This window comes from Sinocyclocheilus anshuiensis, unplaced genomic scaffold (assembly GCF_001515605.1).
Source record: "Sinocyclocheilus anshuiensis isolate Anshui unplaced genomic scaffold, SAMN03320099.WGS_v1.1 scaffold1546, whole genome shotgun sequence".
Taxonomy (NCBI): Eukaryota; Metazoa; Chordata; class Actinopteri; order Cypriniformes; family Cyprinidae; genus Sinocyclocheilus; species Sinocyclocheilus anshuiensis.
The window spans coordinates 414,218-441,469 of NW_015547737.1; the positions used below are offsets into that span (position 1 = coordinate 414,218).

Here is a 27,252-nt window from a genome sequence, read left to right on the forward strand (position 1 = left end):
TGACAGTAGCGCAGTCTCAGTTGAATGGCCACTCCTGAAGTTTAGTAATAATGCTTTTTTTTTTTGTAAGATTCACTGCAATCCATTTTGGAGTCTTTTTACTGATAACCTTCTCAATATGTGAATTATTTGACTTGCCAGTAAGAATATAGAACGCTCATCTGCAGCACATTTGACCATATTTAATCGATTGCACATAATTCTGCAGATTTCTCCTCACGATCACAGAAAGCACTCCGTGTGGGTCCATCATTAGGCTGAGAATGTCTTCAGTCGTGTCAGATGGAGGTCCGGAGGATCAACAGCACATGGCGTTCTGAGAAGGGCACAAAAGAGGCAGTTCAGGAAATAAGGCAGATCTCGCTAATGGCGCCGATCTGATGTACGGTTTATCTTTGCTTGTTTTCGTGCTTGAACGAGAACGCACAGTCCTAATTGCATCCGGTTTGTATGCGGCACCAAAAAAGCAAACTTCGTTTCAATGCTTCTCGGGTTTTGCCCAGGTGGGACCAGCTTCGTCTGGCCCCAGGAATAAAACAGACTTTCCTTAATTGGGAATGAGCGTGTTTTCATTAATGCCCTGCCAGCGGGACAAAACGAGCTGTCCTGCCAGTAGACTAATTGGTGTAATTAGGGAGCACACAATGCCAGGCATGGCAGGATCCTCACGGCTGTTATCGGCCAGCGCTGATTATAACGGGGAGATAAAGTATACAAGTATACAATTTTCTAAAGTATACAACTTTAGCAAATACTTTTATTTTGAAAGTATAGATTAAATAGTTATATAAAAATAATAAATTATACTTGGTGTAAAACTGATTAAAATATTGCAACAAAAATAAAAGCTCAAATTATACACTCGTATATACTCATATAACTAACATTTTATTCTGAATTATAGATTAAATAGTTACATAAAAATGAATTATGCTTAATTAGTGTATCTCGGTTTAAGCTTAGCAACATGCTAATCTCTATTGAAATTAATCCTAAATTGAATCTTTTCATGTTTTTTCATACCAAAATCAGTTACATATGAGGTTTTGTTTCAGTTAGGATGCTGACTGAGAAGTCAGCTGCCTATGCAGAGCTGTAGCATTAGCAGTATTGGACGAGAATGCTTGGCTTTTCTGTTGATGAGATGGTTTTGATGTGGTCATCAGAGCTGTTAGCAGGTTAGTCATTGCTGTTGGTTTGTGTGTGGAGTGTAGTCGGCTACTACACGGTTTGTTTTGCTAAATGTTTTGGTTTGTGTGGCCATGTGCTCGTCTCTACTCCTCCCTAACGCCATGGCTGTTTATAGCTTTATTACGCCTGCCGCGCTGTGGTCTTTTTTTCTGAGTGGCCCCCTCCTCCTCCTCTTCCTCCTCCTCCTCCTCCTCTTCTTCCTCCTCTTCCTCTTCCTCCTCCTCCTACTCTTCTCCTCCCCCTCCTCCTCTTCCTCCTCCTCCTCCTCCTCGGCCGTGGCTGTGTTTGTGTGAAGGGCTGGGCTGGTCAGGTGACCATATGGAGCTCTTGTTTATCACTTTGCTGTGGGTCGGCAGGGCGGCTGTTAATCTTTAACATTGAATGCTGCCTGCTGGCCTCCATCTGAACACGCCGCACAGCATGCTGGGCACTGACCATCGTCCTCGCTTCACATTTAACAGTTTATTCAAGCAGACGACTCGCAGTTTGTGCTCCTGCAAGCCAACTTATTGGGTGGAATTAATGGATGAATTTAAAAATCGTAAAAAAAATAATAATAATTTGGAATAAATAAAAAATAATAAGAATATTACTTTTTTTCAGAAATCTTAAAAAAGAAAGGAAATCATTTGAAATCAATTTAGAAAAAAATATTAACTATTATTTTTATAATATATATATTCTATTTGTTCAGATATAAGGTTATCATTTTATTTTGCACAAAATAGTACCATTCATATGTTTTTGACTTTTCATCATTAAGCACATTTTTATTGAAATGTTTTTGAACATTAAAATCTTAAAAAAGGAAGAAAAACTTAAAGAAATTATTAATTTGGAATAAGTTGCATAAAATGAATTAGTTTTTATATTTGATGTTATATTTGTTCAGATATTAAGTTTATAATTATTTTGCTTAATTCTATACCATTAATATTTTTGCACTGTGACATTTCATAATGAAATAAGCACATTAAGTGTTTTTAAACTGATTTTTTTAACCGTGCATTATTTATAAATTATTTTTTGTTTGTGTATTATTATAATACATTTTTACAATAAAAATTTCATTTTACACTTTAATAAAATTGTTTTAACAAGTACCACCATTATGTGAATAATTTACACTTTAAATATATAGGCTAATTAATGTTTTTTTCCCCAATTTGTTGTAACGGGAATTGTGCCTAATCATCTTAATTATAGAAATAAGAAATTATGCCTTGCTTAAAGAAAATGAAGCCTTTTTTCCAATTAATTGGCTCTAAAAATAGCCATTGTCGTAAAGCAAGAAAATGTGTGAAATATGGACATTTTAAAACCTTGCATTAGATGACCATTATAAAAGTGTTTTTTTGTTGTTGTTTTTTTACACATCATTTTGGGTTCTGGAATCATTTCACCAAGTCATAAGCCAGAAACTGTATTCACAGCCGTTCTCAGGGGTAGTTGCAATCTTTTGTTGCACTGTAAGCAGGATTGACACTGATACGTTTTCATATGTTGCACATTATAGACTTATATTATAGACTTCATTTCCTCAATTGTAGATGTGTTTCATATCCCAGTATTCCATATATAGAGGCCATATATAGGCCAGAATGCTTGTAGGCCATTTCCTGTTTGAATTATTTCTGGTTCAGCACCTGTTTCATTAGGTACGCTCCAAGTACACTACATAGTGCATTAAACTTTCCTCATCTTAAGTTGCATTATACTTCGACTCTGTGATCCAAAAACAAAGTCACAGATGCTGAAGGTGTACACGATCTAAATGTACAGTATCAAGACTTTACAAGGACGTGTTTTTTTCCGCTTTTCTGCCATGAACTAGTAACAAAATTGCTCCCTGTTTGTCTTTGGCTCCCTGTCTTTGCTGTCCTATTGTCTTTTCTTAGTGAGTCATTGGCGTTGCTCACCAACTGAGCTGTACTTTCATTATTTGACAGTCTCAAAGCAGCTCTTATTAATACATATTCTAGGAAATTAACAGTCGCCCACCATGCAGATTTGAAGGACGTGGCTTTCAAAATATAGACTTTGGGAAAGAAGTCAGTGTATTTAATTGAATTGGGATATTGTTGCTGCGAGTAAAAGTATTATAGACACTTCAGGATAGGCTCTTTTAAGCAAGTACCCACCTAGCAGCATGCTAACAACCAATCACAACAGTTCAGCTATGACTAATCATTCTAACATCTTGGCAGTGAGCGACATATTTTCACTTTTCTTTTCCAGAAAATGCAAAAATAAATGGTTATCGTGGTGATTATTTTACAGTTAGCTAAATTAAGATATGTAGCTAAACTAGTAGAGCATTGCGTGTGTGTTTTTTTTTGTAAATAATTTAGCATTGTGATGCTTTTTTTTTTTAATTATCGGTGACGGTTAAAAAAAACTTTGATAGTGCATTGATAATATTTTGTTGGGGTTTTGTGTCATAATTTCATCAACATTATGTGTGAATTCAAATTATTTATCATTGTGATGATGAGTATTTTCATTATCGATGACAAAACTTAGTGTTGATGAAACGTAGTTCTAATTAAAATCATTTATCTTTGTAATGCGTATTTTTATTTTTAAAATGTAAAAATTGCTTAATTAGTGCATTGATATTTCGCAGTGTTTATTTTTGTCATTTTCATCAACACTATTTGAAAAAGCATTTATTTTTGTCATTCATATTTTTCATATCAAAAACAAACAAACAAAAAAAACTGTTTGACAAAAAAATTATGCAAAACACCCCCAAAATATTAGCAATGCGTTGATGTTTTTAATAAAAGTCTTTTATCACTGTGATGCATATTTGTCATTATCAATGACAATTAACTCTTTACCTGCCAGCATTTTTGAAAAAAGTTGCCAGCCACCGCCAGCAATTTTGATGATTTTCTCTAAAATTTGATGGCCTCCAGTATATTTTTCTTTACGAATATTAGAATATGCAGTACACCAAAATAAAGATCAGAGCCTCTACTTTTAAACAAAAAGTATCTGTTTTATTCTAGCTTAAAGCATTCTTTTTTTATCAACACTTGAATATAGGTAGGTTTCATAAAAAATGCATAATTTTGAGCAAAAAGGAAAGAAAATCAAATTTTTATCAAAAACTACATCTGGATAATATTCAGTACTATTATCAAAGCATAAATCCAGTAAATCGCTTCCATCAATACCTCCAAAGCTTGCGCAGACATATACCACTTCCTGGATCAACATTTTACTCTGCAACATTATGCAGTTTTCATTTATATGCTGTCTATTGCTGATGATCGCATTATTTTTCATATGCATCTGTTTACATAAGAGATCGCTCGTTTCTCCGTCCTGTTCACGTGTGTTTTTGTTCGGGAGGTTTTGTACTCGTTCAGGAGATGCGTATTAGCGCCCCCGAGTGTATAACAGTGAAAACACGGAAAGCCGTAAAAACTCATCTTTGGCGGGGAAGCGTTTTCTTGTAAAAGATGAGATAACTCGTCAATGGCGGGGAAAGAGTTAAGAAAAAAACTGTGCATTGTTAATATTTTGTGGTGTTTAATGTCATCATATTTTCGTCAACATTTAATTACAATTATTTATTCATCATTGTCATGCATATTTTTTTATCAATGACAAAACAAACATTTTCATCATTAATTTCTTACATACTGATGATACAGTGTATACCTAGAACACACCAAATATCTTTGGATTAAAGTAAAGATAATTTAATGTTTTTCTGAGGTTGCATGAGAAGCTGGACTAAGATTTGGAAACGTCGCAAGGAAAAAATGTACAGAAACATCCTCAAGGGGAAAAGTTCACGCGCTCCGCTCTGGAAACTGCGGCACCTGTGCAATCAAATCCGTAACCCTTTCCCCTGCTCACCCAGAGGTCATTGACGAGGAAACCAGATTATTCGGATATCACTGTGACCCTGGAAACAGTCACGCTCTCTCTGACGGGAGCGAGCGGGAAGGAGCGCGTCTGGCGCTGTGTGCTGCTTCGTGAATATGAAGCAGCTCCGTATCTGCACTGCAGCCGTTGCAGTGCTTCAAGTCTCTAGAGCAGGGTCAGCCCAGCCCAACCCGTCCCGTCAGCCCTCTCCGCACATGTATATTCACCACAGACCCCGCTGCTGCTCTCTGGAGTCTCTTTACTGCATTCTTTACTGATCTCTGCATTCTTTTGGATTTATTTTATCTCCGATTTTGTCAATTGCAGGAGGGACTACAATTAGTCCAACCATTAGATGGACATTCATCATAATATTTCTTGTGTAATATTTTATTATAACAAGTTAGTAAAATTGTAAACTTGTGAACAAATTGAAGGATTCAAACAGTAACCCGTTAGTTTGTGGATCTTTTGAATGCTTCATCAAATTAGCTGGTTCATACGATTCATGAACAAATGACTTATGAACTGTTCCTTTTTAGATCATCAAAAAAAATATTGCGCAACCAAAGAAGTCCGATTCACAAATAAATGGCTCTTGTGAAGCGGCTCTTAGTGAATCAAAAACATACAGCACACCCAGTGAATTCCATTTTACAAACAAACAACTCTTATATACTGGCTCTTTTTAGTTAATCATGAACAAATTGAGGGATTCCAACAGTAACTCTTAAGTTTCTGGGTGTTTTGAATGATTCATGAAAAAAGCCGGTTCATACAATTCATGAACATTACTTATGAACCATTCCTTTTTAGATAATAAAAACATACAGCGCAACCATTTAAGTCTGATTCACGAACAAACAACTCTTTTAAACTGGCTTTTTTAGTGAATCAAAAACATACAGCACGACCAGTGAAGTCCAATTCACAAACAAATGACTCTTAAGAACCAGCTCTTTTAGTGAATCAAAAATCCCATCTTTGACTCTGACCACACTGATTGCACTGCATTTATTGGATTCACTAAAAATCGGCTTATGAGGCAGTCTGCATTGGTCACGCTGTATGTTATTGCATGCAGCCTGTAAAACTCAATAGAAAGATGTGGTTACTTGCCGTTATTTTGTGATACACAAACATTTGGTCTCATCACTTTTAATTTAGACTGCAAACTTGGATAAAATATGACTTTACTGTCAGTAATTTGGATATAGCTTGTGGATGCAATATGCAAACTACCTGAAAGAGACACATACAGAAGGGCAAGCAGAGGCAGAGAGAGACTGTGACTCACTGTAAGAACAGCTGCTGTGAGTAACTCCTTCCAGACAGATGCCCGCACTGAGGAACCATCTAACCATCTAGATAACAGGTGACTCACTGTTCTTCTGCAGGAATTTTTAATTGAATCACTGTCTCAGCCACAGAACATCCTGCACGGCCTTGATGGTCTGTTTGTCCCCTTCTTATGATGCCATAATCCAATTTTTGTCATTGACCAGAAGCTTAGGACCAAGAATGACCCTTGAATGTGAATAGCATGTCAACCGCCAATTAGACTGATGTTTTTTTGATTGGCCTAATCCGATTTTGTCACTTTGGTTGTGTGGAGAAGCTAAGCTTTGCATTTTTTCACCACCTCTTAAGTTCACCTGCTCAAGGCACATGAGTCTGTCCTGCCAGTCACTGTGACAGTCAAGTATTTGTGTGTTAAAGTCTACGCTGATGAGTTAATTGTTCAGCAGTCTGGGTGTAAAGGACAGTTACACATTAAAAACTGGTTAGTGTTTGTTTATCCCAAATATGGAGGGGAAAACCCAATTGTAATTTTGAGAAATGTGTCTCAAAACACTTCCTTGTGCATTATACGCGGTATGAGGACTTCTTGGCTAAAATTGCTATTAAAGGAGGATTTTGGTGGATTTAACAAACATTTATAATTTTATAAAAGCACTTATATTATTTCTTCTGTTGAAAGTTGTTTATTTGAGCCATAAAACTGTTTAAATCATGATTTCGGCAGTTGTTTTAGTTTATGGCATTAAAATATACTATTTCAATCAAATTTGGAAAAAATTGCCACAGAGACCTCCTTTTTAAACTTTTGTTTTTAAAAGTGCAATTTCAAATTTTAGCAAAATGATTGTAAATATTCATATTTGGCCCAACAAAATACCTGCTATAAGAATTTTTTTAACTGAAATCATGTTAACCTACTGCTTATATCTTGGCCCCATTCACTTCCATTGTTACTTTCTCATCGCAACCTCCATTTATTTTAATTTTTTTTAAATATAGAAAACGGGTGATGAGTGGAACCACATTTTTGTGGTAACCAACATTTTTGTGGTAATTTCTGTGGTAATCAACATTTTGGCACAAAACCATTTAGATTTTACCTTAGAAGTACTTGGTTAAATACTCTGAACCCATTTTTGGAGACTGCACAATGCAAACATGAAAATTGCTCATCCCATATTGTGTTTTATAATACTTTTATGCAAAACTTGGCGCCCAATGTGGGGATCTTCAAATTAAGCACCAACCGACCAAGGCTAAGATTATGAATGAATAATAATTCATGTGAATCCAATTCCTTTGACTTAAATGAGTCCAATTTTGTTTAAAAAAAAAAAAAGACGAGGATTTTTATACTGTAGCTTTTCGTTATTGGCTAAGTGACATGGACGTTCTGCCCGTGCTCGTGTGCTTGCCGTTGAGGTGTTGTGGGATGTTTGTTCATGACAGGCACTCCCACAACTTGCCCAAGCAGGTCCACTGCTCACTCCCATGGTGAAGTGTGCACACTTGCACCCTTAAAATGCAAAAAACGGCATCTTATGATTGATCAAGTGAACTATTTTAAGTGTTCTTTCAGAGGTTGATTCTTCAGGAAGACGTCATTGTGTCTGCAAACGTGAAATTAGCATTCGTTTTTGCTTGTGCTGGTGAACTCCTTGGTATTGACCACGGCCTGATAGCGAATCACCTTTGCACTTCCTGTTCACCTGCGTTGCGTAATCTGGTGATATCAGCGGCCTGGATGATTCTTCTGAAGCTTGTTTTTGTTTGTCGAGTTCTTGGACCGATGAACCTTGAATGACTGGTTACCCGGCCAGTGTGTTTGTCACATTTCTGTGTGTTTTCCAGTGCGCGGTTGCATAAACAAGGTGCTTTCATACCTTTGGCTGCGTTCCAGTGCTTTCTTTCCTTTCCTCCTAAGCAAGCGCCTCGAGGCTTTCTTCCCTCCCCTATTTACGGGTTTGTTTTGTTTACATTTCTAGCCTCCCCTCCCCCGACTTCCTCGCTCTGCCTCCACTCTCGTAAGCCGCACGCCTCCTAACAAATGATCAGCAGCGTTTACAGTAAATCTTTTGAAGCCTGAGACATGCGAGTGCAGCCAAATATAGTAAAAAGCCATCCAAGCGCTTCAGCATGCACGTGTAAATGCATTAGCGTGTTTTTATTGGGAATCCGCAGGAGTTTTCAGTGAATGCTGTTGACCCGTGACCTCAGAGTGAATATAGGGAAGCATGTTTATGGTCCGTGTCGCGCTCACATGTCACTAGGGCTCAGCGATATGGCAAAAACAATTAGGTCTTGATGTTTTTCAGCCTTTTGATGATATTCCAACTTTATGTATTTACTTTGCCTTTAAAGGAGAATTTTGGCTAAATGCTCTTTTTTTCCTATTTATTTAGTGAAAAACAATATTTTATTGTCTTACATATTATAACGTATAAGTGACAGAACCCTGACAATATATATATATATATATATAAAGTATTTTTTGAATATTTAAAATAAAATTTACAAATGACACTGAGATATTTTTTATTTATATTTTTTATCAGATTCCAATTTTATATCACTACCAAAATTATTGTGAATATTCACATTTGGCACAACATAGCATAAATTACAACATAACATAGCACAACATAAATTATTTATTTACTTGTTTATTTATAGGCAGCTATATAATGATACCTAGTAATACACAGAAATTAATATTGAATTAATATTTATATGAAAATAACCTCCATTTTATTCATCATTATTCTATAAATCAGATTAAAATTTTATATCTCTAGCAAAATTATTGTGAATATTCATATATAGCACAGGGTAGCACCTGCTTTGTAAGTTAGTCTCAAAAAATAATAAAAAAAAATTATTAAAATTAATCCGACATGGTATTGCAATCGATTATTCATGCACATCCCAAGATTGCTGATATTGTTTAAAGACATATATTTGAAGGGAGGACAAGATTTTGGAGAGAGGGACGAGCAGTTGCAGAGTTAAATTATAATGATAAATGTAATAACTATATAAAAAAAGCATTTTTAATAGAGTAAGTGGTAATGCAATAATTTTGATAGCCATAAAAGAACAAGAAATCAGACATCAGAACCCACACAATGCTTATGAATGAAAGCAGGAGGGACTACAAAGGCCGCAGAGAGAAGATGTGTGTGTTTACACAGCGATCATCCTTGGGCGACGCCGCGGAGGCTGTCCTGGAGGGGTGGGGGGGGTGTTTTGTGCAGGGTTACACAGTCCTGCAATCGCTGGCGTATGTGAGGAATGCTGTGAGAGTGGAGGCTGCGCCCGTCTGCATGCTCGCTCCTGCCTGTCCTCGTGTATTCTGAATGCGTTCCCGCTGCATTCGTCTGCCGCCTGTCTGCCGGCGCGTCGGGGGTTAACGCTGGGCGGATATCTCTCTCTGTTGGAAGAGGCTGTTGAATGGCTGCCTTCCACGGACAGCAAAAACATTGGTTAAGGGTGAGGGCGGATCTGAGGCTGCTTCGGAAACCCGGACTGGAGTTTCGACTGGATTGGGAGTCGGAGAAAGATTGTGGGGTGTACAAATGTGGTTGGGCCTTGCAGCTGAGGCAGACAGTGGTTAAATATGCTTGTTTAAGAGTATTAAACACTTCAAATTGACATGTTTTGCACAGTTTCAGGAATTTTGCTTTGGCTTTCTGTATTTTTGTGCCTATTCTGTTTATATGTATCTATGTATTCAGGATCTTTTCGCCTCCATAATCCCAGTCACCTATCGGCCCCATTTGCCCTTTTTTATTTCAATCAGGCAGTGGTATGGTCCGCCCTGTCGCTGACAGGCAGAAGGGTCCATGTTGTTTTGCTCCTGTGAGGCGGCCCAGTGTCACATGATGGAGGGTTTTATGGCACTAATGAAGTCCAACAGATTTGTTTCTCCACTGTAACCTGGAAGGCCTTCCGTGTCCGACATCCATGAAATAGTCTCAGGAGGCGGCATTTCTGCTCAGGCTGAATTTAATGCTGGGTTGCATTGGCACACTGTGCTGTGCATTAGCATGCTTAGATGAGTCTTTATATAAATATGAACAAGCATGCTCTACTGTTGTGTATAGTTGCTTAAGCAAACTTGAAACAAAAAGAAAGTGTATTACCATTATTTTATATTGTTTTTATTATGAATGTATTTATTTTTACATGTTTGTATTATTTATTATGAATCATTTTATAATTTTTAATATTTCTTTATTTGAAATATATGTAAAAAAAAAAAAAAAAAAACTATACTGTGCAATAGTTTCTTTAAAAAAATAGTGTATAGAACAGTACACAGTGTGTGGTACACAAAGTTGAACTGAATGTTTTATGAGAAATCATTTTAATATTTTATTTATTCATATAAAAATTGTTGAAAAATCACCAAAAAATTCTATATTGGATAATATTTTCTTTAAATAAAAAAATAAACAAAACATAAATAAAAATAACAAGTCAGGTTGTATCTTGGATATTTTGTCAAATTTACTCACAATTTCAGAGTAAAAATCAATTCTACACCTAATTTTTGAATTTGGTGAATACATTAAGAATTGCAACTTTGTTTTTTTTTTTCAGGTTTTCTGTTATGTTTAAATATGCCAACACTGCATTCTCTAGTTCAATATGCTCTAATTTGTAGAATTTTCCAGAACATTGGATAAAGCCGGGTTTAAAATTCTTGTTTAATTTTGTTAACATACTAGAGTCAAATGTTTTTATAGAGGGGATTTTGGATATCTCTTTTTATCACTCCATAAATCACAAAATAATGTCAACAGCCAGAAAAATACACATTTTAACCATGTTTTTAGGAGTAAAGTGTTGTATAAAACCAGACGAGTGTTATATGAACAAACCCCTCAGTAAAATCCTTCAGAATATAGATGGGAGTAAAACTGTAAGTTTTTGTGTATGTAAATGCTACTAAAGTGGGGAAACAATTTTTGTATTGAGAAATTGAGAGAACAGCCTTTAAAAATGTGTTGTAATTGAAATCAACAGATTTCAATTTTTGTAATAGAAATCTGTTGTTTCTCACATTAAAGAAAAATTAGTCTAAAAAGTCCTTTTCTCACTTTTTTCCCCCTCATAGTTTGCCCTTCTGAATGCGTCCACGGTGCTTGTACCCCCGATAAGGAGTGCTGTCACGACCAGTGTCTGGGCGGCTGCTCCGTGCCAGGGAACGTGACCAAATGCGTGGCTTGTCGCAACTTCCTGTTTGGCGACACCTGCGTGGAGCGCTGCCCGCTGGGCTACTACACCTTCAAGGGATGGCGCTGCGTGTCCTTTAAATTCTGCCAGGACCTTCACAACCAGTGCAAGGGCAAGAGCGGCGACTGCCACGAGTATGTCATCCACAACGGAGCCTGTATCCCAGAATGCCCGTCTGGATACACCACCATGAATTCCACCTCGTAAGTACCACCGTTTTTAAAATAAATGCAACTACAGGAGCCAGACTGCTACCGTTAAACTGCATTCCACTTTCCAATCAACTCTAATCAGATTTCACTGCACATCAAACATAAGTTGATGAAAAACAGCGGCAGAATGAGTTTTGAGTTAGACAAACAAATTACAAAGTTAAATTAAAGGGTCAAGTACTACTGTACTACTATCCACTAGGATAGTGTACAATCTGATTTGAATTATCTGAAAAAATTAAACACATTTTCCCTCTAAATTGTCTTTAGCATTATAAATTAAAATTAAACTAAGTAAATATAACATGGTTTTTCCAAATATTTTTAAACGTAAAAAAACGATAACGCTTAATTGTTGTATAAAATAATCTTAAAGAAAATCAAGACTTTTTTTTAGCATTATTGTATTATAGTAACAAATATATATTTATTCAAATTAATAAATTATAAATCCAAGATAAAAAAATGAAGATTAAATTGTTATAAAAGTATTATTCAATAATTTTGTTATAATTACTAACATATAATTTTATATAATTTATAAAAAATACAATTTCTCTCTTGACACTGGACATGTTCTTGACAGGTTTTGTGAGACTTTTTTTTCCCTCTTCTATATAAATGACTGTTTAAAGAGTGAATCATGTGCTGCAGCCATGAAGTAGCAGTTTCTGGTTAACGCTGTGATTTGTTTTGGTCGTTTAGAAAATTAACGAACCAGTTGTCACGCTCAACTTGACCGGGAGAAGATAAAACTGTTCTGGAAGTATCATAGCATCATTTAGTCTTTTCGTCAGTCACGGCAAATTGAAAATGAGCAGATTATAATGGCCGGTGTCAAGTGTTAAGAGTGTGATAAAATGCCACCCTGATTATTCCAACAGAGTCATTTGCAATCCAGCTGAATTTGTCAAGCTAAGCGGAAGTATAATGAGCCAAACCAAAACAACATTGCGTGTCGGAAAGCGACACTAGCGGCCCTTTTTTTTGAGCCTGAGTCCGTTTGGCTGCCAAGGACTGTCCGGAAGCTCGCAAACACGCTGGTTTGCACGTCCAGATTCATGTGTGGGAATTATTAACGCACAAATGAACAGAGAATTAACACTGAGAACGGGAGTAAAACGCAGCCTTGCGGGAACAATGGCAGCCTTTGTTTGCGTTTGCTGGGGTCTCGGGGGCTTTAAAAAGGTTGCTGTTTCACTGGCCTTTTGATTCCTTTGTCTGCATGTCGGAGCGCTGCAGTTGTGGAAGCTTGATGGAATCTCGGTTTTCCAGGAATTTTGTTTTGAAGTGACGTCATTGGCTTGTTTTTCTCGTCCGGCCACCTTTCGCCTTTGTGGGAGGCAGTCATGCGGCAATAAGTCCCGTTTGATAACAGCGCCCCCCCATCCTTCCCTCCCTGTTATTTTCCAAATGAGAAGATGACGCATCGAGAACTAAAATTTAGCGGCATGTGAATGTCATTCGACGGAGTTAAAATGTAAAAACAGTAGGTTCAACAAATCTGCGTGGATCTCCAAAACTGGAAGGGGAGTTAAAGAGTGGGAGTTTGGGCTTAAAAACCTAAGAGAGAAAAACACTCATTTGTGAATGAACTGCTGAGCCTTTCTGTGGGTGTGTTTGGGGGTTTCCAAATAAATTAATTCCTGAAATGCGTGATGCTGTTAAGTATTTCTTGTAGTGGCAGTTGAAAAGGGTTCAGTTAAACTCTAAATCGCCCCCAAATACACTTGAATAGGGTATGAACCAGTAACCGTTGTTCTTTAAATAATAACAGAACCCAATGATGTTTGGTTAAGTTAATAGTTTGCGCATGTTCATTCTTCCGCCAAAACAGTGTAAACTACTCTGCCAGAGTTTCGTTCACAGTACTCAATGGCGCCACAACACCGAATGACTGAGGCTACGTTTATATGACAACAATGTAGTCAAAAACGGAAAGGTTTTTCCCTTGCGTTTTTAAAAAGTTTCACGTATACACGACAACGTTTTCAAAACGATTCGCGTTTACACCATAGACTGTATAAAAACATGGACGTAGTGTCCGTGACGTCACCCGTAGGTTTCCGAAGAGCGTTTTTGAAGCCTAAAGTAGGCGGAGCCGGCCGTCGCCATCTTGGCAGCGCGTCACTCCCGGATAATCGAAAATTGGCAAAGAGGCGGGGGCTGGTTGCTGAAACTACGCCCACCTAGCTCGACGGTGGTGACAGCAGCGGCAATCCACCTGTCACTCAAGTGGCCACGCCCTTAATTATGCAGAAATTTAAGGCTTAATATAATTTAAACGGATGAGTTATAAAAAAATTCACCCCCCTCACAGTTGTCATGAAGGGCAAAATTAGCTATATAGACCAAAACCACTTTTTGTACCAGGCTGTAAACATGTTTTTTTCTGCTGTAAAGTTGGGCATTTTAACATGGCAGGTCTATGGGTCTGCCTCTAGCGGCCAGTCGATGAATTGCAGTTTTAGTCACTTCCGTGTTGGTTTCACGAGACCGGAAGGTTGCCGCTTGGTTTACACACATCCGTGAAAACAGCCAAAAACGCTGTATTACGTATGCCAGGCCAGTAGTTGGCGCTGTCACCTTGTTAGTAAACAGTACCTGTAGGGAAGTGACGATTTTATGTTGTATATGATGCATGTCCGCTGTTGGTTGTAATATTGGTGAAGTAAATCCACACTTTGCTGAAGAAGAAGCGTTAGCAAACTCTTAAACAGCAACAACAGTATCATGCACCAACAGTACCGGCGCTTGCCTTTAAAATCGACACGTACTGCACATGTCTACATACCTAACACGTACTATGCACGCGCATGACGTCACCATTTTCAAAGATTCCCGTTTTGGGTGTTTACACGGAAACGATAACGGTGGCGTTTTCAAAAACTTGCACTTTGTCGTGTAAACGGCCCCTGAATCTACAGAACATTAACATACAGCACGAAACGTGAAGTATGAATCCCGAGCAAATGATTCTTAAGAACCTTTTCAGTGAAACAAAAACATACAGCACGGTCAGTGTAATCCAATTCTCACACAAATGACTCTGAATCATAACGTACAGCAAAACCAATGCAATCTCATTCCCAAACAAATGAGTGTCATGAGCATGTTTCCGTTTAGTGATTTGAAAACATACAGTGGGACTGGAGTAATCTGATTCCCATACAAACAACTCTTATTAGCAATTCGGTCCCACTTTATATTAAGTGGCCTTAACTACTATGTACTTACATTTAAATTAATAATTTGGTACAATGCACTTATTGTGTACATACAAGTTTTTACATTGTACTTATATTTTAAAAAATACCTGCATGTAATTACATCTGTAATTAATTTCTGTAATTACATTTATAATTACACTGTTAACCCATCCCTTACACCTTAACCCACCCTTAAACCTACCCATACCACCAAACCTGTCCCTAACCTTACCCGTATCCCACCTCAATAGCAGCAAAAGTGTTTTGCAATACAATATGAACATAAGTACATTGTACTTATTTTTTTGATGTATGTACAGAGTAGTTAAGGCCACTTAATATAAAGTGGGACCAGCAATTCTTTTTGATTCATGAACAAATGACTCTTATGAACCAGTTCTTTTTAGTGAATCAAAAGCAAACAGTGCTGCCAGTTTAATCCAGTTTCCAAACAAATTACTCTTGTGAACCTATTGCTTTTAGTGAATCAGAAACATACAGCATGATTAGTTTAATCTGGTTCCCAAACAAATTACTTTTATGAACTATTTATTTTTAGTGAGTCAAAAACTTGCGTAATGCGATTCCTAATTATGAACGACTATGAGTCTGTTCTTTTAAGTGAATCAGAAATTTACAGCATGATTAGTATAATCTGGTTCCCAAACAAATGACTTTTATGAACTCATTCTTACATTCAAAAGCATGCAGCACAACCAGTGTAATCCAATTTCCACATCAGAAACAGCACGACTTGTGTAATGTGATTCCCGAACAAATGATTCTTATATGAAAAATCAAATGATCCCAAAAATAAAATATGAAAAATCAAATAACTTCTTTTAGTCAGTCAAAAACATACAGCAGAGCCCGTTTAAAATTATTCCCAAACGAATGATTCTTATGAGCTGATTTTTTTTAGTCAATCAAAAAAATAAAGCACAATTTTTGTAATCTGATTCTTATGAACTGGTTTGTTTGAGTACACCAAACACATACAGTTAACAGTTAATGAATCAAATGACAATGTGTAGTTTAAGACACTTTTTTCCCCCCATAAATGTATTAAAGGTTTTGCCTTGTTTTTTAGTGGAATCGGAGAATAAAGACAGATGGTGATAGATGAAATCTCAATGTTTTAACTCTAAATTAATTTAGAAAAATAGCATCAGATTTTCCTCCCACCCACTGCTGCAACATTTCAGCAAGATTTGAGCGTGATTACGTAAAGTCACCCTCTTGTTTTGTTAAAAAGTGATCAAATTAAGCAGCAGAATTCATTACGTTCCCATTCCACGATTAGATCTTTCCACAGCATCTTTCAGCGCAATTGCCGATTCTTGCATCAAAAGGCCTCGTCTCCAGAGTCGTCTCTTCATACAGCATGGATGCAGAGGTCGCATACTTCAAAGCCAAAACAACTATCCGTGGTATTTAGTTGAGTCTCAGCGGGATTGTGTTTTCACGTTTGCCCTCACTGACCCGTTCCATTCAGATGCATTGCGGCACACAATCCGTTCCAGCACATTTGGGCTCGTTCCAATCACAACAATGACAAGAGCGCAGGTGACATGAGACTTTAGCGGGAAGGGAACGATATGTTTGGCCCCGAGGCAATCGCAATCTGGAAAAGCGGTGCCAGCTGCTGACATCATGGCGAATACATGTGTAAAGCAATAGTCAGGTGTCTGAAAGCCGTTATTGACTTTGAGCGTCTTCAGGCTTGCTCTCGCAGTTTGGTCTTGATTAAAACCCATCGCTGTCATTCATTCAGGTTGAACTGCAAGCCATGCACCGGTCGATGTCCCAAACTGTGTACGGGGGTGAAGATGGTGGACTCTGTCACCGCTGCTCAGGCTCTGCGCGGCTGTACGTTGCTCAACGGCAGTCTGATCTTTAAAATCAGCAAAGGAAGTGAGTATTGTGCTCTTTGAAATGGCTCCGCAAGCGGATTGATTGCATTTACGGGCATATTGTCTTTTTTGATTTCATTATTTTGACTATATACTATATGATATAATATATAGTCATATATACTATATGACTATATATTAATGTTGTTAATATTATTTCAAAATTTTTAATGTTTTATTTATACAAAACCATAAAATTATTATTGTGCAAGTTATTTGAACTTTTTCCTGTCTGTAAGCTTATTTAAAAAAAAAAAAAAGAAGAAGAAGAATAAAAAAGCTATTAATCTAATCTAATATATAAAATACATAAAATATTTATACTTTAATATATTTATAAAAATAAAGTATTAAACACTATTATAAATATAAATCAATTATTCAGTTGAACATTATTTAAAAAAACACATATTTATGTTAATAACATATTATAACATAAATAAACAACTGAATATAAAAATTAAATGGCTCCAAAAATCAAATAAAATCAAATACATAAAATATGTATAAAATTATTTTAAATTATTTTATTATTTTAAATAAAAAATTAAGAAAAAACATGTGTTTATACAATTAATTAATAAAGGTTTATATATTAAAATGTTATAGATTATAAATGATAATTCGTTTTTACATGCATAGTTATTTTTCATATTTTGTAACATTTCAAAAAAAAATTATGTAATATTTATTTTGCCTTCAAATTTTTGTTAGCTTTCAGAATACTAAAGATTGTAATATTTTATTTACACAAAACCATAAAAATGTTTGTGCAAATTATTTAAACTTCTGTCATTTATTTAAAAAATTATATAGACATTTTTATTTTATTTTATATAATTATAATAACAATCTATTTTAAATTAATTAAAAATTCATTACAGTAAGTAATTACATAACACAATATAAAAAACAATTGTCAAATTAATCCAAATACATAAAATATCTATCAAATATGTATTTATATATTTATGAAAATAAAATATTAAATAGTTAGTCATATATACTATATGACTATATATTAATGTTGTTAATATTATTTCAAAATTTTTAATGTTTTATTTATACAAAACCATAAAATTATTATTGTGCAAGTTATTTGAACTTTTTCCTGTCTGTAAGCTTATTTCAAAAAAAAAAAAAGAAGAATAATAATAAAAAAGCTATTAATCTAATCTAATATGTTTATACAATTAATTAATAAAGGTTTATATATTAAAATGTTATAGATTATAAATGATAATTCGTTTTTACATGCATAGTTATTTTTCATATTTTGTAACATTTAAAAAAAAAATTATGTAATATTTATTTTGCCTTCAAATTTTTGTTAGCTTTCAGAATACTAAAGATTGTAATATTTTATTTACACAAAACCATAAAAATGTTTGTGCAAATTATTTAAACTTCTGTCATTTATTTAAAAAATTATATAGACATTTTTATTTTATTTTATATAATTATAATAACAATCTATTTTAAATTAATTAAAAATTCATTACAGTAAGTAATTACATAACACAATATAAAAAACAATTGTCAAATTAATCCAAATACATAAAATATCTATCAAATATGTATTTATATATTTATGAAAATAAAATATTAAATAGTTAACTATCACAAGTACAATTCAATTATTCAGTTGAGCATTATGATACAAAACTATTTGAAATAAATGAGTGCTATGATAGACCAATCATAGTCATGTAATATTTTTAGCACATACAGTAATATGTATCTAAATATGAAGTGAAGTCTGTAAAGTTACCGATGCAAATGAAAACACATCTTGTGTTCCTCAGACAATATCGCGGCCGAGCTGGAGTCTAGTCTGGGTCAGCTGGAGGAGATCACAGGCTATCTGAGCATCCGCAGAGCCCACGCTCTCGTCTCGCTCTCCTTCCTCCGCAAGCTGCGTGTCATTCGCGGAGGAACGCTGGAAGCTGAGTGCGTAAGACGCCGCCACTGAGCTCTAGCGCTGAGCTTACAGCTTACTTAATGTCAGTTTTTGATCTTTGCAGGAACTATTCTTTCTATGCCTTGGACAACCTGAACTTGCGACAGCTGTGGGACTGGAACAAACACAACCTCACCATCCTCAACGGCAAGATGTACTTTGTCCAAAACAGCAAGCTCTGTAAGTCTGAGATCCTCCGGATGGAAGAAGTGACCGGGACCAAGGACAGGAAGAACGACATCAGCATCCCAGCGTATGCAGACCAGACCTACTGTAAGACCCGCAGCGCTTTTGGTTTGAGTGCAGCTTGAGCTTTACGTCAAGCCAGGCTTGCTAATCCATCCTCTCTTCCAGGTGAAAACCAAGTTCTTAAATTTACGCAAATCCGCACGATCCACAACAAGATCTTCATTAAGTGGAAAGCGTTCTGGCCCTCGGACTTCAGAGACCTGCTGGGATTCATGGTCTTATACAAGGAAGCGTGAGTGTTACCGTTGTTTTAATGTATTATACTTTTATGTTTTATTATGGTTTTGAAAAGTCACATTTTTCTTTTTAATTGTTTTGATTTTTCAATTTCAGTTTTGTTGTAATTTGTACTTTTATTAGTAGTATTGTTTTGTGTGTATGTCTGGAATGTGATTAGTTTTAGTTTTGTTTTTATTTACTTAGTATTTTAATAATAATATTGCAAAATAATGTATATTATTTAATTAAATATACTTAATTAATATAAATGTTCTACATCCTGCTTGTTTAAATTGTATTATTTTTTGTGTATGTTTGGAATATGACTAGCTATAGTTTGTTTTTATTTACTTATTATTTTTAATATTAGTATTAAAATGCTATTTTATATATGATTTATTTAGCTAATTAATATAAATGCCATTCTATGTCTTGCCTGTTTTTACTTTTGTTTTTAATTACTTAAATTAAAAGTATTAAAATACTATTTTAATTATAAAAATATTATGTTTATTTAATATTATTTGATATTATATTTAATTAGAATTAGTTGAAAAATGGTGTTCCATGTTTCATTTTTGTAAACCGCTGTAAAAGCTTAAAAATGCTGTTTTTAAAAGCTTTACATTTGGCTAATAAAATTATTTAATATATTATATATTTATAATTATATTATTAAATTATAATTCATTAATAAAACTGCTGTTCTATTTCCTACTTGTTTTTAAAACCGCTTTGGATTAGAGAGCAATAAAAATTCTAATTAGTTAATAATATAAGCAGATTATATATTATTATATTTAATTAGAATTTGTTCAAGGTACAGTTGTTGTGTATCCTAGTCATTTTTGCATTTATTACCTTAAACTTGAAATCATTAAAAAAATTGTAATTCTAATTATTATTGGTTAGTAAAATTATCAATTATATAATTACATATTATAATAATTGCTTCAAAGATTGACAATGTAAAACCTAATTATTTTTATGCATATTATTTACAGCATTTACATCTTCATTTAAACTGAACAATAGTTAATAAACATAATGTAAAAAATCATTTAAATAATAATTTTGAATTTCATACTTTCTAATATTTTTTCTTTATATGTGTGTATATATATTTATGTGTGTGTGTTAATTCTTTAATATTAAAATATTAATTACATTTTTCTCAGCTTTTAATTTATTTCTAATCTGCTATAACATTATAATAACTAGTTAAAAACTAATGTGGGAAAGCATTAAAGTACTATCTAACATTGTCTCTCTTCCTGTTTAGTCCTTATAAGAACGTGACTGAATATGACGGGCAGGATGCCTGTGGCTCTAACAGCTGGGCGATCGCAGACGTGGAGCCTCCTGAACGCAGCTCCGAGGGCAAAGGCCAGAGCGAGCCGGGTCTCCTCATCATGCCTCTGAAGCCCTGGACCCAGTACGCCATCATGGTGAAAGCCCAGCTCGCCGCCTCTGACGACCACCTCGTCCGCGGGGCCAAGAGCGAGATCATCTACGTCCGCACCAATGCCACCCGTAAGTCACCTCCGCCTCTGTGCAGAAATGCACAGCAGCCGTTTCTTTTCATTATTTTGCTTCTTAAAGAGTTAACTCAAAAATGAACATCTTGTCATTATGTACTCATGTTGTTCCAAACCTGTGCTGAACATAGAAGATATTTTGAAGAATGCTGGTAACCAAACAGTTGATGGTAGCCATTGACCTCCAAAGTAAAAAAAAAAAAAAAAAGACATTCTATAGAAGTATTTCTCTGTTGTAAAAGCACATTTTCAAATCATTGTAAATAAACTGCATATTTTAAGTTTTAACAAATACATTTATACATAAAAAAGTGTGTGTGTATTATACATGCATTAGGGTTGTGACAGTGAGGACATTTTCCCACCGGTTAATCGACGTGACAACACCGGTAATACCGGTATCCGTGCATAATTTAATAAATACATATAATACAGGTTAAAAAATGCACATTAATTTTATACATATATTTTATATATAAAATAACATGACTATAATTGTATTAATTGTAATTACATTTTATTGTAAAGTTTTTAATATAAATAATATAGATATACATGCACACACATGCATCTATATGCATAAAATGATGTGTGCATGATAGCGCATATTAATTGTATGCATGTAGTTGCATTATAATAATAATATTAATTATAATTTAAAACATCTTATGTGCAATTTTTATATATATATATATAAAATAAAAAAATGCAGTAAACACACATACACTACCGGTCAGAACGATTTTTTTGTTTTTTACAGAAGTTTCTTCTGCTCATCAAGGCTGCATTTATTTGATCAAAAATACAGGAAAAAATTTAATATTGTGAAATATTAATATGATGTAAAATAACGCTTTTCTATTTTAATATACATTAAAATCTAATTTATTCCTGTGATGCAAAGCTGAATTTTCAGCATCATAACTCCAGTCTTCAGTGTCCACATGATCCTTCAGAAATCATTCTAATATGCTGATTTATTATCAGTGCTGGAAACTGCTTCATATTTTTTTGGAACCTGTGATACTTTTTTCAGGATTCTTTGATGAATAAAACGTTAAAAAGAAGAGCATTTATTTAAAATAGAAATCTTTTCTAACAATATACACTACAGTTCAAAAGTTTGGGGTCAGTGAATTTTAATTCTTTCTTTTTTTGAAAGAAATTAAACATTTATTCAGCAAGGATGTGTTAAATTGTTATTGTAGATTTAGATTGTTAGAAGTTTTTAACTTTCTATTCATCAAAGAATCCTGAAAAAAGTATCGCAGTTTCCAAAAAAAATATGTTGCCAACATTGATAATTCTAATAATAAATCAGCATATTAGAATGATTTCTTAAGGATCATCTGACACTTTATACTGGAGTATTGGCTGATGGAAATTCAGCTTTGCATCACAGAAATAAATGATATTTGAAAGGATATTTATTATTTGTGTGTGACCAATAAGCAACAATTTCCTCTCAGGTGTTGTCTGTAGCGTGCTGTGAATGAAATGACTTGTGAAAGCTTGTTATCTGAGAGCGGAAAGCTGAAGCGACGTTGTCCTGCTCTGTTTCTGATGTGTAACAGGACCCTCGGTACCTCTGGACCCCATTTCCTGGTCCAACTCCTCAGACGAGATCATTCTCAAGTGGAAACTGCCCTCCGACCCCAACGGCAACATCACCCACTACTTCGTCTACTGCCAGAAGCAGGAAGAGGATATCACGTACTACAAGTTCGACTACTGCCAGCAAGGTGCTGATCAATGAAAGCTCCTGTAGCTGCATAACTGCTTATTAAGTGTACTTCCTCTTTCTCTCTGTTCAGGGATGAAGGTGCCGTCCCATACGCCGACACACCACGACATCGAAGAAGACCAGAAGTGGAACCAAACGGACGTGCCCGACCAGAAGGGCCGCTGCTGTGCCTGTCCTAAAACAGAGACGCAGCTGAAGAAAGAGGCCGAAGAGACTGAGTTCCGCAAGACCTTTGAGAACTACCTCCATAATGAAGTGTTTGAACCCAGGTACACAATGCTTGTGGGATGACAAATGTCATATGACACACCAGAAAACTGATAAATGATAGATGATAAATAATAAAAAGCTGATAAAAATGTAATATTTTATTTTATATTTTAATATGATAGTATTGTTTTTTATTTTATTTTAATTTTTATATATTTTTTATTTTATTTTTTCAATTTCAGTTCATTTTAGTTACATTTTTAGTAATTTTGTTATGTCCTTTTGTTGTTTTTATGTTTCTTATTTTTTTTAAATATTACTACTTGGGTTTAATTTATTTCAATTTAGTTTTTATTTCAATAGGATTAGTTATAAATATCTCCAGTCAATAGATGGCTCTAGTGTTAAATGGGTTCTTGTTGAGCTTTTGAACATCAAGGGTCTATAGCACCATCTTCTGGTTAATTGGTTAATTGCTTTGCATGGGCCACATTGCAGCTTGACCTGTCCAAGATTGTTTATATTTTATATTTTATTCATATTTATGTTATATTTATGATTTAGCTTTAGTTCGGTATTAGTTTTTATTTATATAATAATTTATACATATGTATTATAGTAAATGGAAAAAAGCTAAATAAGTATAAAAACAATAGGTGTAATTTAAGTAAAATTCTGCAAATAAAATGCGGCATCTTTATCCAATTAATCAAAGAAACAATCAGATGACAAAATGAATTATCAAAGCACTGGAATCAAACGTTTAACATTTACAACGTAAGACTGCCTCACCACTCTTACATGATGTTTTCAATTAATGTTTTATAGTCTTCAATTTTACATTAAAATATAAAAATATAATCTTGGAAATAAAATACATAACATATTTACATGAATAATTTTAGTTAATTTTTACAGTCTTCAATTTTACATTAAAATATAAAAATATAATCTTAGAAATAAAATACATAACACATTTACATTAATTATTTTAGTTAATTTTTACAGTCTTCAGTTTTACATTAAAATATATATTTTTTAAAAACATTGGAATGTACAACATATTTAAATGATTTTTGTGTAAATGTTTACAGTCTTTAATTATACATAAAAATGTTATATGTATATGTATACGTGTGTGTGTGTGTGTGTGTGTATACATATATATATATATATATATATATATATAATATATATATATATATATATGTATACACACACACACATGTATATAATGGAAATAAAATTTGTCATTTTTATGTAGTTAATCAAAGAAATAACATGTTTACATTTATTTTTTATTTTATTTTTTATAGTCTTCAATTTTACATTTCAAGCCGAGAAAAAAAAATTAACATCTTATAAAAAATTGGCAGCTTTATGCAATTAATCAAATAAATAATAAACTGACTAAATGGTTATCAGAATAGTTGTTGGCCTCAGCAATGGAATGAATAGTATAGAATATATTTACTACTACTACTTATCAAAGACAGACATCGTTCCTAAACATTTCCCATCATTCTCTGTGGCAGAAGTGATAAGATAATGCACAAATAAAGCATCATTTACACACATTATCTACTCTTTATTATGTAGCCTTAGAACTGAAATCATTAGGGTATTTTTGCTCCATCCGCTCCAAATGAAACTCTGAAAGACTGAAAGTCTTCACTGTCAACCCGCAGACCCCACCGACGGCGGCGCTCAGTTGGTGTGGCCAATGCGACTTTGCCAAATTTTGTGAGCACATCATCCAGCCTGCCCAACTTTTCCACCACTTCGAGCCCAGAGAAGGAAAAGAGTCAGAAGATGGTGTTCAAAGCCAACTCCAAAGAGTTCATGGTCATCCCCAACCTGGTCCACTTCACCAGCTACCAGATCGAGATCCAGGCCTGCAACCATCCCACGGATCCAAACCGCTGCAGCATGCCGACATACGTCAACGCCCGCACGCTGCCTGAACGTAAGACTGCCTCACCACTCTTTTCTATTGTTTTGGTTTGAATTCACATTCTAATGTGTCGACTTTCTGTTTGTGTTCTTAGTAAAAGCTGACAACATTGTCGGGCCAGTGACTCACGAATTTTTTCCCGATGAACCGGAATTTGTCTACATCAAATGGCAGGAGCCGAAAGCGCCCAATGGCATGATCATACTGTATGAAGTCAAATACATGAGGATGTCGGAAAACTATGTAGGTGTTTAATTAATTCGAAGAAATTCACATATATTAATATGTATATATTTTAGCTTTTATATTATTATTTTTACAGTATTTATCTGTAGATTGTTGAATAAATATTTGTATATATTTAAACATTTATACTTTTAGATATTGAAAAATGCAGACTTGGGGTGAGCCATATCATACCATCCACGATAATACCGGTATAATTTTTTTCATGATAAAAAAGTGCCATATCGTGATATTAATGATATAGTGACGTGATGACGTATGGCGGATATACGTTCCCTAGCGCGCACAACAACAACACCACAAACCCAATGCGTTCCGTCTCGCGCACAGCCTACTTTCAAAGTATACTCAACCGGACGGACGAGCTCGACACATATGCGCAGTACCACCTACTCTTGTCTCAACATTCACCTCGCACATGCGCTGTTGTATGCGCACCGTCCACGCAGTCTCAAAAAATTGCCTGCACACTCTCCGCGAGCCCTCATGATGACGAAAATGACGTAATGTGGACGGTGCGCGGACGTGGACGGCCGCAGTACTTTTGCCCTTAACACGCCGCAAAGGATGGAAAATGCCCTTCATTTCGTTTGCACTAATAAATGCTGCTGCCTGCCAGCAATCACCAATAAAACGTTGTTTCATGTTTTTTTTTTTCTATATCGTCATAAATATCGTTATCGCAAATATTCTTGAAATATCGTGATATAATTTTGAGGCTATTTCACCCACTCCTAATTTAGACGAAAATGTATACAATAATTAAATATTTATTAATTTATATTTTTGAAAATATTTTAACAAATATTTTAGATATGTAAAAATGTTAAATATATCTAATACTATATCTAATATGTACAGTATCTCACAGAAGTGAGTACACCCCTCACATTTTTGTAAATATTTTATTATATCTTTTCATGTGACAACACTGAAGAAATGGCACTTTGCTACAATGTAAAGTAGTGAGTGTACAGCTTGTATAACAGTGTAAATTTGCTGTCCCCTCAAAATAAGTCAACACACAGCCATTAATGTCTAAAATGCTGGCCACAAAAGTGAGTACACCCCTAAGTGAAAATGTCCAAATTGGGCCCAAAGTGTCAATATTTTGTGCGCCCACCATTATTTTCCAGCACTGCCTTAACCCTCTTGGACATGGAGTTCACCAGAGCTTCACAGGTTGCCACTGGAGTCCTCTTCCACTCCTCCATGACGACATCACGGAGCTGGTGGATGTTAGAGACCTTGCGCTCCTCCACCTTACGTGTGTACTCACTTCTGTGAGATACTGTATATATATACACCTAAAATATTTATGTATTAAAAATATGTATTTTAAAAGTATATGTATTTAAAATATTACACAATTATACATTTTAACATTTGTGTTCAAAGAGGTGTATATATTTTTCTTTATTATTATTTTTTTGTCCCTCAGGAGGATCAAGTCTGTGTGTCCAGAATCACTTATGAAAAAATTCATGGCTATCGATTACGAGTAGGGCATCCTGGGAATTACAGTGTGAGAATACGTGCCACTTCACTGGCCAGCAACGGTTCCTGGACAGAGCCTGCATACTTCTTTGTTCAAGACAGTAAGTTCACTTCACTGTATTTATTACATTTTTACTGTAATTTTGGCCACTATGGTCTCTAATGTACTTGTTTTACAGGGGATATGAACATGAAAATCATCATCGGCCCGCTCATCTGCTTCATTGTACTGCTGTTTCTGGCCAGCACAGTCTTCATTGTCCTTAGGAAGAAGTATGTGTTAGACACTCTTAAATTAAGTCCTTGTTTATCATCTGGACAATGCTATCATGTATAAATATCTTTTCTCTCAGACAAACTGAAGGACCGACTGGCCCACTGATTGCTTCCTCAAACCCAGAATATATAAGTGCAAATGATGGTAAGATATCTTTTTAGGTGATTTTAGAGATTGTGAACTAATGTCATTATCAGTAAGTTTGTCTAAATAAAATAAGAATAAATAAAATAAAATCCTGTAAATAAAATTTGGCATCTTTATCTAATTCATCAAAGAAATAATCCATTGCCCAAAAAAAAACCTATCAAAGCACTGGAATGATATGTGTGTCTGTTGTGTTGTGTGTGTGTGTGTGTGTGTGTGTGTGTGTGTGTGTGTGTGTGTGTGTGTGTGTGTGTGGTGTGTGTG

At 34.8% G+C, this 27,252-nt stretch overlaps 1 protein-coding gene across 1 annotated transcript in view; it reads left to right on the forward strand.

The window, feature by feature from the left end:
• LOC107704428 (insulin receptor-like) overlaps nt 1–27,252 on the forward strand; it is a 76,670-nt gene that overhangs the window by 46,728 nt on the left and 2,690 nt on the right. Inside the window, exons 3-15 of the mRNA XM_016507352.1 lie at nt 11,495–11,816; nt 16,809–16,948; nt 18,753–18,897; nt 18,972–19,180; nt 19,262–19,388; nt 20,658–20,908; nt 22,488–22,655; nt 22,728–22,926; nt 24,556–24,833; nt 24,916–25,064; nt 26,509–26,665; nt 26,744–26,837; nt 26,918–26,985. Coding sequence (XP_016362838.1) covers nt 11,495–11,816; nt 16,809–16,948; nt 18,753–18,897; nt 18,972–19,180; nt 19,262–19,388; nt 20,658–20,908; nt 22,488–22,655; nt 22,728–22,926; nt 24,556–24,833; nt 24,916–25,064; nt 26,509–26,665; nt 26,744–26,837; nt 26,918–26,985 — 2,307 coding nt within the window. The remainder of the gene's footprint in view (nt 1–11,494; nt 11,817–16,808; nt 16,949–18,752; nt 18,898–18,971; nt 19,181–19,261; nt 19,389–20,657; nt 20,909–22,487; nt 22,656–22,727; nt 22,927–24,555; nt 24,834–24,915; nt 25,065–26,508; nt 26,666–26,743; nt 26,838–26,917; nt 26,986–27,252) is intronic.